The 13,594-nt window shown below is 39.2% G+C and overlaps 1 protein-coding gene across 2 annotated transcripts in view; it reads left to right on the plus strand.

Annotated features, from left to right (window-relative positions):
• The window catches only part of zdhhc18b (zinc finger DHHC-type palmitoyltransferase 18b), a 29,228-nt gene extending 15,959 nt beyond the window's left edge, over positions 1-13,269 (plus strand). The window contains exons 4-9 of one of the 2 annotated variants that reach the window (XR_010899227.1): positions 1,981-2,118; positions 2,714-2,765; positions 4,100-4,202; positions 7,558-7,670; positions 7,777-9,509; positions 11,820-11,958. Coding sequence is in view for 1 of the 2 variants with exons in the window: in XM_067425518.1 (XP_067281619.1) it covers positions 1,981-2,118; positions 2,714-2,765; positions 4,100-4,202; positions 7,558-7,670; positions 7,777-7,873; positions 11,820-12,161 (845 nt within the window). In the remaining variant the exon portion in view is untranslated. Of the gene's footprint in view, positions 1-1,980; positions 2,119-2,713; positions 2,766-4,099; positions 4,203-7,557; positions 7,671-7,776; positions 9,510-11,819 lie in introns of both variants that reach the window. The other variant, XM_067425518.1, reaches the window with a different exon arrangement.
• The last annotated feature ends 325 nt before the right edge of the window (positions 13,270-13,594 follow it).

The following is a 13,594-nucleotide window of genomic DNA, read 5'->3' on the forward strand; positions in this document are numbered from 1 at the left end:
CATGTTTCGGATTTATTTATTAAAGGGGGGGTGAAACACTCAGTTTCAGTCAGTGTCATGTCAATCTTGAGTACCTATAGAGTAGCATTGCATCCTGCATATCTCCGAAAAGTCTTTATTTTTTTTATAATTATATAAGAAAGATGCGCTGTTCCGAGTCTTTCCGAAAAAAGCCTAGCGGGTGGGGGCGTATCGTGTGAGCGGAGCTAAATAATGCCGTGTGCGCGCCCCTGTTATTGTGTTGAGTGCGTCGTAAAGCTGTGTCATCCCTAACAGCGGGAAAAAACTTTATTCAAAATAAAAATATGGCTTTTAATCAGATACAGCCATACATCTATGATCCGGAATCAGACCCAGAGGCTGAAGTTGAACAGGAGCAGCAGCAAAAACGACTAGAGCAGGACGTCTCTATGTGGTACAAGTTATACACTAACTATATAATATGCTTAGCGGCTTGTGTTATTTACATATTTATACTTGAGTTATATCGTCGTAATTTTTTTTTTGAAGGTGTACATGTGGGAAGTGCAGTTGTGCACGTGTGTGTGTGTGTGTTTACGCGTGGTTTGTGTAGACAATTGTAGTAAGCGGACTGGTTTTGCAGGGCAGGCTAGTGTTTACATAGAAAGACACGGAATAGTAGCGCATTTGAATGAAGAAGCGTGCTTATTTAGTTCAACATATTTCCCCACTCTTTGTGTATTGTTGTTTGGAGTTCTTTTACAATACACAAACATAAAGTTACACATATAGTAGCCAGCTAAACAAATGTACACGCACTACACATCGCATGCTCCATTGATCAATTAACTATACGTGATCATGTTTGTGCTACTTGATGGGTATAGGCAAAAACACAGACATTTGAAGCAGTCTTACTCACCGCCTGCGGTTCTAACGTTGGGACTGCTCCATCCTTCAGCATTAGGCGATCGGAAAATCCGGCGTCGAGCTGGGCCTTGTTTATGAAACAGTCGGCACCGAAATACAGTGAACAGACATAAACCTTTGCGCAACTCAGTTGCTGATCCGGAAAAGCAAATTACATCCACTGTTGCCTTAACGCGGGGTTTTTTGGCAATCTGTACAGGACTGTCTTGGTCTGGCAACCAAAAACGCACTTTTTTGGTGACATTGTTAATTTCTTGAAGTCACATCACCTGTGCAGCGCAGCCTATGAGCCCCGCTTTGATGGGCGTAGCCTGTTGCTTTTGCACTCTCCCTCTCTCTCTCACGCTCTTCCGGTAGAATTGTCCGTACGGCCCATACAAGGAAATTCCGACCTTTTAACGTCAAGTGGACCCATGATCGAAAAAAACTTGCCGAAACTTATGACTAACCGGAAGTAGCATTTTTGACAAAGAAATACTCCCATCAAACGTCCACCTTAACTTTTGAAACTTTGTCTATGCTTAGTATGGGATTCCAAGTCTTTAACAGTGTAAAAAGATCAGTATGCATGAAACAGCATTTCACCCCCCCCCCTTTAATTTAGCAGAATAATGAGTAATGTAGTTTTTCCACCAGAAATTTAGCTGTTAAACACAAATCTTTAACTGAAAGAATAATTTGAAGAAATTCACAAAAAACAACCTCATCGCAAGTTAAAGGTTCCCTGTGCATATGAAGAAAATGAAGTGGATTTTTACTCTACACTATTGCACTCAATTTGTACTGTCAAACACCACTCATAATGTTCTCATAAGATGTAATCTAGTAACATTCAGTATGAAATGGCAACATGTATATTTTCTGTTTGCAGTTTCGCACTATTCCTCTTGTGAATCTATGTGGGATGTTATCTCTCTCTGAAATAGCAGTGTTATTAATAGTGATTGGGTTTATGCAAGCCTGTTTTAACCAGTTTGTGTTTTAGTTTAATCTGTCAAGTTCTCATTTGTTCTTAAGCCAGCAGACTTTTTAATTACTGCTGTAATAAATCAAGGACCATGTGACGGCCGGCTGTCTTGTCTTTGACAGAGCGCTTCGATCATCACTGCCCTTGGGTCGGGAACTGTGTGGGAAAACGCAACTACCGCTTCTTCTACACCTTCGTTGTCTCGCTCTCTTTCCTCACGGCCTTCATCTTCGGTTGTGTAACCACACACCTGGCTCTAAGTATGTGTCATATCATTTAACTTGCCAACAGTTTCTGTATCTTTGAGCGAATATACATAACAGTGAGTGGTGTGTGAATTGAAACTTTGTGAACTTCGGTGATAGCAGATCACTTTCTCTTGTATTAACAGATTTGTAACCAGACTATGAAAGAATCAGTTTCCAACTGTTTTTAATAATCATAAATGTTTTTTGAGCAGCAAATCAGCATATTAGAATGATTTCTGAATGATCATGTGACACTGAAGACTGGAGTAATGAAGATGAAAATTCACAGGAATAAATTACATTTTAAAATGTAGAAAAGGTTATTTTAAATTTTATAATAATGTTACACAATATTATATACATGCATAAGTTTCATACACACTGTATAAATATTTTTTTGCACAATTTAGACTGCAAAATGTAAATTCATTTTTCAAGCAAAAACCTTGGTAACATTTTATTTTAATAAATTTATTGGTCTTTGTTCCACACTACATGTACTTACTATAGTAATAACAGTAAAGTGTAAAGTCAAACACAGATGCCAAAATGAGCCTTTAAGAGGCCATGTGAATGAGCTTTTATTGACTGATGTTCTCTTTTACAGGGTCACAAGGAGGAAATGGGTTGGTTTTTGCTCTCCAAGCGAGTCCTGCCAGATATCCTTTGATTTTTGATGTCTGATTTCAGATTTTTATCTTTAAAAACAAAGTCCGATATTCCCATAATGGAATGTTATAGGTTAATACAAGTGAAGCTCTATAAACAGCATCTGTGACACCGAAAATAATTTCAATTCATCCCTCAGTTCAAGGCCTTAACCATGGGGGGACCAAATTATTATTCTTATTTTGCATTTTATTAAAAGGGATTTAAGGCACTAAAGAAAAAGAAATAAGAATGGTAAAACTTCCAGTTTTATTATAGTCATGATGTAAACTATTTGCAAATAATATATATTTTTAAAAATATGCACACATTTCCTTTTATTTTCATCTACCTAATATGTAAAAATGCAAAACATTTCTTGTTAAGTCAAATTCACCCTAATGCCGTTCCACACCCGTAAGTCCGCCGTTCATCTTCGGAACACAGTTTAAGATATTTTATATTTAGTCCGAGAGCTTATCTAAGTGTATACACACTCTACTGTCCATGTCCAGAAAGGGAATAAAAACATCATCAGAGTAGTCCATATTTGACATCATTTAGTTAATTAGAATCTCTTGAAGCATCGAAAATACATTTTGGTTCAAAAATAACAAAAACTACGATTTTATTCAGCATTGTCTTCTCTTCTGTGTTTGTTTTCAATCCACAAACAAAGATAAGAACGGTTATGAATCAGCGTATTGATTCATGATTCGGATCGCGTGTCAAACTGCTGAAATCACGTGACATTGGTGATCAGAATTCTGAATCAATCCGCTGATTCATTACCCCTCCAATGTAAGGTAAGACGGTGCTCTGGAATAAATGTTAAAATACAGGGTTTTGATAGTACACATGGTAGTAAGAAACATTTATGTTGGACCCCTTTGCTGTGGTCTGAAGAGCGGTGCCTAAAATATTGCATTCTGGTTTTAAACACTTCTGTATGGAAATATTGATATCTTGGCCACAAATGAAGAATTAGTGACCGCCATGACTTAACTCATGGCAATGGTGTATTCAATTTTCATTTTAGTGAAATCGTTCGCAAGACTTAAGGTAAAACATGACTTTTAGGCAAAATATGACCACATTTTTTGCTAAATCATTCCCTGTTTTATGTCAATTGTGACCAAATTGTACAAATTGAACTGATTTCTAATTTCTGGCCACGTAATTTCTCCCCCACATCGTTACACACTCCCCCATAGGTTTCCATTTATAATTTCAATACACTATTTGAGTGACTAGTCAAAGTTATAGCCACAGATGCTGTTGATCAAGTTGTAATTAACCCAGAATATCAATGCAAATTCTGAAGCCTTCCTTGACGTCTGTTCACTGCTCTTGAGTTAGTGGTTTGCTTCTTTTCTGTATGGTCCATTTTGGGCCTCTCAGGCTTTCATACGTACCTGGTGGCGGCAAATCTTACTACCAATGAGGATGTGAGTGTTTTCCTTTCATAGTTTGAGATGTATTTTTAATATCAGGGCTAATTTATTCTGAAATAAAGCAGTTTTTGTTGTGTGTCTGTATTACACCTTAAAAAAAATTCAGACCTAAATTTTAAATGTAACCTTCCCCATTTTCTACCCGCTTTGTATTGTTGCATTGCGGGAATTGAGCAATGTTTACTCTTACTCCATGTTACCTGGAACAAGAAATTTACATTCATTTGTCACCAAAAATCTTTGGCAACTCTTTATAAATATTTTCCAATTTTTTGTTTAATACAAACTATTTGTAAGTAATTCATAGTTAATATATTGAAGTCTCTATATTATATTATTGAAGACTTATAATATATATGTCTCTATATATCTATAAGGTATAATGAGTTTTTCCATTCATTGTCACTGTAATTAACACAATTATTGTTGTTTTATAAAATTTTTGTAAAGGTATTAATTGGTTATTAGGAGTAAATAGTTCTCACTTTAGATCATGGAAAATGGCATTAAGTGCTTTAAACCAACCTTTATTAGACATTAATTGCATTAATATTCAGTAGTTCCTTAAAATATTTACACTCACACACACGTTTGTTTTTGTGACATATGGGGACATTCCATAGGCATAATGGTTTTTATACTGTACAAACCGTATTTTCTATGCCCTTACACTGCCCCAATAGCCTAGAAATCTAGACGCACCCTAGCGGCAGCAAATCTAATCTGCCCGCGAGTGTCGTCTAGCAACTCTCAATACACTTCTGAGCTGTAATCTCAGAAGCCCCAAACTCTTGCCGGGCCAATCACATCGTGTATAGAGTCGGTGGGCGGGGCCATAATGACGACGGCCGAGTTGCGTTTGCGTGCTTCTAGTAAACACAGAAACTGGCGAACAGCGGTCTTTCGAATCAGCTTTGACTGCGACTCTGGAAGACTTGGAGGTAATCTTTTCTCTGAGAAAACAAAGAACGGCACTGAAGTCATTCTTAAAAAGGGAAGATGTGTCCGGAGTTTTTCTCACCGGATACGGCGAATGTTTAATCTATCAACAAGCTCCTCTTCACCTGCGTTGCTCTGGTTGGTGTAGTGCTATCCTATCGCGTGCAGAGGGAGTTTGAAAGAAAACCGTTTATCCCGCCCCTCGGATTGAGCCCTGTCAATGGTGAGTTTCCAGACCAAACATCTTGATGTGGGCCTGGCTTGTCAGGTTACTGCCCCTACCCATCACAGGAAACATTCTGCATTTTTACTTTCTAAAAAAACTCACCCTGTATAATTTATAAGCATTTAAAAATAAGTCACCCTTTTCTGTAATACCCATGACATACCCATGGCATTATACTCATTTGTGTCCTTATATGTCACAAAAACAAGCACACGTATACACACACACACACACACACACACACACACACACACACACACACACACACACACACACACACACACACACACACACACACACACACACACACACACACACACACACAACCACAACCACAACCACAACCTTGTCATGTAATTTACAGGAACTCTCCATGGGTGTAATGGTTTTTATACTGTACAGACTGTATATTCTATCCGTGGGGAGCGAAAGCCGATCGAACAAACGATCTACTGTAGCTCAGATTGCTCAAGAAGTTAATGCTGGTTCTGATAGAAAGGTCTCAGAATGCAGAGTGCATCGCATTCCAAGTCCGTATGGGGCCAAGTGGTTGTGTATGGGGCTGCCCCCTGACCTCTGACACTGACCGCTGTCCGTTGCCAACAGTGGGGACATCAGAACTGGACCATGGAGCAATGGAAGAAGGTGGACTGGTTTTCATTTACATCATGTGGGTGGCCTTCTGCTTGGCTTACTTGGGGAACACATGGCACCAGGGTGCACAATGGGAAGAAGGCCAGCCAGAGGCAGTGTGATGCTTTGGGCAATGTTCTTCTGGGAAACCTTGGGTCCTGCCATCCATGTGGATGTTACTTTGACACGTAGCACCTACCTAAGCATTGTTGCAGACCATGTACACCTTCAAGGAAACGGTATTCCCTGGTGGCTGTGGACACTTTTTGTTCAAAAATTGTTCAGGAATGGTTTGAGGAGCACAATGAGTTTAAGGTGTTAGCTTGACCTCCAAATTCCCCAGATCTCAATCCAATCGACCATCTGTTGGATGTGGTGAACAAACAAGTCAGATGGACTTGGAATCCATAAAGGGCCACACCTTGCAACTTACAGGACTTAAATGATCTGCTGCTATCATCTTGGTTCCAGATACAGAAGCACACCTTCAGGGGTCTAGTAAAGTGGATGTGTACGGGCTGTTTTGGCAGCGCAAAAGGGGGACCAACAAAATATTAGGAGGGTGGCCATAATTTGGATGGCTAAAGATCCAAAAAGAATCTCGCTCTCTCTCTCTCTCTCTCTCTCTCTCTCTCTCTCTCTCTCTCTCTCTCTCTCTCTCTCTCTCTCTCTCTCTCTCTCTCTCTCCTCTCTCTCTCTCTCGCTCTCTCTCTCGCTCTCTCTCTCGCTCTCTCTCTCGCTCTCTCTCTCGCTCTCTCTCTCTCTCTCTCTCTCTCTCTCTCTCTCTCTCTCTCTCTCTCTCTCGCTCTCTCTCTCTCCTCTCTCTCGCTCTCTCTCTCTCTCTCTCTCTCTCTCTCTCTCTCTCTCTCTCTCTCTCTCTCGCTCTCTCTCTCTCTCATGAGCTAATAATAATACTTTGGTTAATTAGTGTCAATGAATGAAGAACTCTTTATTTAGTCTTTTAATATACTAACAATGTAGAGAGACTACAATATATTAACTATGAATTAACTATAAACTGATAATTTACAAATGATTTTTAAGTACTTTATTTCTTTATACTTATTATAAAGTGTTGCCAAGTCTTTTGACAGGCTTTTGTGAAGGCAGCAGCTTGTAATTTCCCGTTGTTGTGTCCCTGCCCAAGCACCTTTAGGTTGACAGGGCTATTAACAGAACAGTTACTGTAAGCGTAGGTTTATCACTGAATATTGTATCATACTTTATCTACTTTTAACTACATTACAGTAAAAATGCTTTGCGGAAATGACAGAACGACGGTTTTCCAATACATTTAACCTAAACCACCGTGTGTGTGGTCATCAATTTTGAAAAGTTGACTGATGAATGTTATTGATAAATGTATAATCCTGGTTATGAAAAAAAAAAAAAAATCAGTTCCTTAATACTATTACAGAAATGTATGAAATTTAATTTATATATGACTGACAAATATGCATCACATTTATGCATCATATTAAGTTAATTTGTTTGTGTTAAAACTAAAATCCATGTAGCTGTGTCTTTCATTTCTCCCCCCTCATATTTCAGATTAAAGGCTCCTGGTCAGGGAAAAGTGGAAATGAGGATGTTGGAAATCCTTACAGCTACAACAGTATGGTCAAAAACTGCTGTTCTGTGCTGTGTGGACCTATGCCGCCCAGGTGAGATCAGTAGATTGAGCGTATGCATGGAAGTGCAGTTGAAGCATTTATTACTGTCGCCTCTGTATTTATTTTGATGCCAATTCTTCCTCTCTCGTCTTCTCAGTTTGATTGACAGGCGAGGTTTTGTGCCCTCCGATGACTCCGTCCAGACCAGTCCAGTGGAAATCGAACTTCCAGCTGCTAAAAACGACATAAACATGGTAGGACGTGCAGTCACCTCAGGCCGACCTCCTCCACCACCACCCCCGGTCGTTACCCTACTACAGCAACCTGCCATCTCCATTCAGAACCACTCGACAGCCTGACCTCTCGTGTCTTTTCCAAACCGAGCACCCCCTCCCCCCCATCTTGCTGTGTTGTTTGATGCGTTTTGGCATGGGTCGCACCATCCATTTAGATGTCAGACAGCGTTCAGGTTGCTGGGCTGCAGCCAAGTGCAGCTTTCTCAGATTTGTTTGGTGTTGAGCAGAGCTGTTACAGCTGTGCTGCCTTGGTCAAAGTCATATATCGATGAGATCAGTGTTTGCTTTGAGATTAAAAGGGAAGCTCATTTTTATGGACTCATTCTCTATGGTTTACCTCCCTCGTAGATCAGTGGGGATGGTTTACAAAGGAACGGGTGTAGCTGACCTGCTTCGTGGTGCACATTTATAGAAAGAGGAAATGAAACTTCTGTCTTCCTGTAGCGTTATGTCGAATTCTGAGTTGGTGAGCAGGAAAGGCACTGTAGTTTCACATGATGGTGTTTATTTTTGAAGCCCTTTATTTGAAGGTTCAAAGACCTTTGAGCTACTCACAGATGTGCACGATTATGACATGCAATCGTGCTCTTGAACATCAGATAAAAACAAACAACTATACAATTTTTTTTATTTTTGCTTTATTTATTACGATTTTGTGTTACTCAAGTTGATTTTTTTTTTGGAGCATATACAAACAACTCGGGCTGTTTAAGTTGCTTGTGTAATTTGGGTAACAACCATTTTTGTTTTTGTAGTTTTGTAGTGTGTTTATGTCAACATGAATATGCCTTGAAGTTATAATTTGTTCCATTTTTTTTTTAACTCTGATGTTGACCTCGTCACAAACCAAAAGTGCCTCTCATCACGCCAGTAAACAAACAGCGCTAGTTGTTGCACACAGTTCTCTGGTTACTGTCATCGTGTATTCTGTGAAATGAGTAAAATATCTAAATGTGACCTCTGTTCGACTATGGAAAGTATCTGTTTGATTTGCAGAATAAAACTGATAAAATGAATAAGGTGCTAATGCACCTCTTCACTGATGCACTGTTAATAGCAATAGTGGGAGTAGCTATACTTGCCTTATTTGTGTGTGTGTGTGTGTGTGTGTGTGTGTGTGTGTGTGTGCGCATGCATGCATATGTTGTGACATAGTTTGCATGTGATGGGCGTTTTCCTACGGGATTTTATGCACTGTAACAGCATGGGTTTAAACTTCTTCTTCTTCTTTTTTTTCTTTTTTTTAAAATGACCATTCCTGACATTTTTGTACATATTTGTGCTTGTATATGTTAAAAATGCCTTTTAATGTTAAATAAATATTTTTTTCAAACTAAACCACAGAACTCCTGTCCTGCATGTGCATTTGTTGTTTACTGGCTTGATTGAATGATGTAGGGCGAGTTGTTGGTTTTCCTGGCATGTTCCGATGCATTAGTGCACATTAGTGGTGTTACACTTACCGGTCTTAGCACATTAACCCTTGTCTTCTGTGTGTGTGTGTGCATGTGTTTAGGAAAAAGATTGCCTCGATTTCGCCCTGTCTTGTGCCAGCTGATGGTTCAGTGTGCAGAAGTTGGGGGATTGTAGGGAGGTTGGTAAGACTCAGGCGGGTGTTTGGGGCACATTCATAGATTCCTGTAGGTGGCGTCACATTGGCTCCACACGCTTTTGGCCTGCATGCTGCCTGACTGCTGCTGCCAGAGCTAATAGTGCTGATGCACAGCGTCTGGCCTGATGTTTTACAGCATCAGCACACAATCAGCACTGCTCTTCCTCCTCTCATTCTGAACTCTATTCCATGTTTAGTTGGTGTAAACGTACGTGTGTGATATAGTTTGGACTTTGATTTAGTCCACTGTATCTTGTTGAACTATTATGCTGTGGACCAAAAATCGCAAGAATGACTTGTCGTCTTTATTTTCTCATTCTCATGTTGTTCGAAACCCGTATGATTACTTCTGTGAATAACAAAAGATGTTAAGCAGATTATTAACATCCATTTTTAATTGCATGTCATATGAAAAATATCACTAACATGTAAGCGTCTCAAAACTAAAATATAAATCACAATGGCTCTTGAGTTTGGTCACATTGTGGTTTAGTGAGGGTAAGAGGCTCAAGAATCATGTCTGTGGATTGGACAACACAGCTCATGTGATGCTTGTTATTGTGTGTGTCAGAAGATACTGGTGCACGCTCTAAAGATGATCTCTGACGGTAACTGCAGCAAGTGTCGCAAATTTTGGCATGATTTGAAATTGTAAAATAGTGTTAACGAATAGATTAACCATAATTTGACAGTGACCTTGTTACATGTTCCATGTAGTAGTAGTAGTAGTAGTAGTAGTAACAGTAAATTATGCATAATTACATGCAACTAAACCTAATCCTACCCTAAAGAAATTGCATGTAGTCAATTAATATTACTCAGTACTTAAATATATAATTATACCGTAGCAAACCCACTATTTTAAGGTGTCCTTGTACAGTGTACAAAGGGTTAGTTCACCCAAAAATTCTATCCATAATTACTTAATTAATTACCTAATGTCGTTCAACACCTGTAAGACCTCCGATCATCTTCGGAACACAAATGAAGATATTTTTGTTGAAATCCGATGGCTCAGAAAGGCTTTCATTGACACCGATGTCATTTCCTCTCTCAAGATCATAAAAGGAACTAAAGACGTCGTTACAAAGCCGATGACAAAACATCTCACTAAAGTGGCTCTACAATCATTTTATGAAGTGACGAGTATTTTTTTTTGTGCGCAAAAAACAACTAAATAACGACTTGTATAGTGATGGGCCGATAAAAAATAAAGCTTCAAACAGTTATGTTCAGTGTATCGATTTATGATTCGGATCGCCAATGTCACGTGATTTCAGCAGTTTCACACGTGATCCGAATAATGAACCAATATGCTGATTCATAACAGTTCGAAACTTTGTTTTGAAATCGGCCTATCACTATATAAGTCAATATTTCTGGGGGGTTTTTTTGTGCACAAAAACTATTCTCGTCGCTTCATAAAATAATTGTAGAACCACTTTAGTGAGATTTGTAAAAATATCTTTAGTGCCTTTATGGGTCTTGAGAGAGGAAATGACATTGGTGTCAATGAAGGCCTTTCTGAGCCATCGGATTTAAACAAAAATGTGTTAATTTGTGTTCCGATGATGAATGGAGGTCTTGCGGGTTTCGAACGACATTAGGGTAAGTAATTAAAGACATAATTTTAATTTTTGGGTGAACTAACCCTTTAAGTACTGGGTAATATTAATGAACAAAATGCACTTACTATAGGGTTGTGGTTAGGAATATGTTTTGGTTTAGGGTTAGTTGGATGTAATTATGCAACGGACTCTGAAAAAGTGTTACCCAAATGTGTCCATTTCTAGCTATTTGGCATTTTATTGTCATTTTTGGAACATGTCTATTTTCACTTCCGCTAAACATCTTTAGTGTGCTGGAGATGGTGTCAAATAAGTTTGGAACCGCATGAGTGTGAGTAAATAATTGTAGAACTGTATAACCTTTTCAGTATTTTGTGTGATCAGTTTTTTTATTACTTTTTTTCCTCCTTTGAAATTATGATGATTTTGCTGTTGTTAATTTTGCAGAATTTGTATGAGCACTTAAGTGTTCATATATAGTTCTTTATAGCAGAACAAAAGAAGAATCATCTGCATGAGTCATCAGTGACGCTGACATCTGATTGGCTGTTGCTCAGCTATTTAAGTTTCTCTTTTAATCCACATACAAATACTTTTACTTCTGTGGTTTCTAACTCTAATCTACTTCCTTTTTTTTTTTTTTTTTGTCTGTCGCCCATTCCCATACTCTGTCATATCCTTTTCGTACCCATGTTCCCTCACCCTTTCCCATCTTCCTCCGCAGTGCACGCACGGTACCAAAGGTCTGCTGGAAACGGCGTCTCGATCACCTCTCCTCACAAGCTCCTGTCCGCAGGCCAAACCTCAAGCGGCGCCGGCCGTCTTGGAGCCTCTTCCAGAGGTCACCCCTTCACCTGCACTGGAGCCGGCAAAAATCGCTGGAGGACGCCAGTCCACCAACACCCCTCACAAGCATCACTCCCACCACAGATCCAAGGGAAAACAAGCCAGTCATCACAACCTGGCCCACAAGACATCCAACTCGTCTCCGAGACCCCATCACAGCCATGGTTCAAGACGGAAAGACTCCAAGAACAGAGACCCAAAATTCAGTTCGCTCCGCTGAGCAATGAGACTCCATGAACCTGCGACATCCCGTCATGGTGCACATACATTGAGGCGTTTCTTGGATTATTTGAGTTTGTCATAAGATCGATCAGTTTGTAGGGTGGCTTCAGTTGGGACCCCGAACAAACAGGCCTAATATTTCCAGAAAGACCTCCAGTTGTAGTAAACTAACAGTGGTGTTTTGGTCTTCCTGTTCTGTAGAACGTCTGGAGAGCAGGTATGAAGTAACGTTCCGTTAACGGATTGATGATTGGAAAACTTTGTAATTCATATACGGAGTGTTTCCATATAGACAAGCACAAAGGTCTCAAAATTTAACTGCAGGGCAATTGCCTTTAAGACAATTGTCAGTCTTAACAGTGAGTTCCAAAATGAGTTTCATCGCAACAGCGACATTGGAACAAGAACACTGATGTCCTCGATATGGACATAAACTCTGGGATCCATTTCTCTGACCTCTTTTAGGTCTCATTGGGGATACACTGGTCAAGCTTCAATAAGCAAAAACCAATCTTTATGCAAAAAAAAAAAAAGATATAACAAAAAATAAATACAAGAGCATGCCTGGAGAATATAGCTCACAATCATTCTTCATCCATCGTGTTGAGTCTTGTTGAAATCTTTTTTTTCTCCCAAAGGACTTCAGCATGATTTTGTTACATATTGTGTTTGAAACATGGTATTAAGTGTGCAGAAGTACCTGCTAATGTGGTTGAGATGATGCTTCAGTCTCCTGATCACCGTGTTGAAGATCTAGTTGAAAAGTAATATGAGTGCTTCTCTCTAAACCTCGTCACATCTGCTGTTCTTCACATTGCATTCCTGACCCACTACTGTCTATCAGTAAATTAGTAATCAGACAGTCTTAATGCACTAAGTCTCAATGCAGCAATACTGTAATGTTTTAGTTACTCATTGTTTGACTTGCGTGCTACTGTGTGTGTGGACACTGTGTTTGAATGGGAATGGGAACATGGGTGTTATTGTTATCCAGGTTTTCACTTAATATGCAAACTGAATGTTATTTATGAATGCTGAAATTGATCCTCTGTTTCTCAAGACCTCTGCAACATTTGCACAAATAAATATGAAGAACATACAGGCTACCCTGGAGTCTGTGGTACGTTTCTGTGTTTAAATCTGCGCTGCCTCACAAACATCAGTCATGGAGTTCACATTATGTTTGGTGTACAATTAATTATTTGCTCAGAACATGAATTTTCTAGTGTGATTCTGAGTGACAGAATATGTGTGAACCTTGTTATTTTATTACCATGTGTGAGGAAAAATCAGTTGGTAATTCTGATATTTAGGATTTATGGATTCAAAAGTGTTCTAGGTCTATGTCTGGTATGGAATATTAGCTCACTGCATACCTCTTGTAAAAAACAAACAAAGTACATTTTAGCATAATTTTTAAAAGAGTTATTT

The sequence above is a fragment of the Pseudorasbora parva genome, chromosome 19 (genome assembly GCF_024679245.1).
Source record: "Pseudorasbora parva isolate DD20220531a chromosome 19, ASM2467924v1, whole genome shotgun sequence".
NCBI lineage: Eukaryota > Metazoa > Chordata > Actinopteri > Cypriniformes > Gobionidae > Pseudorasbora > Pseudorasbora parva.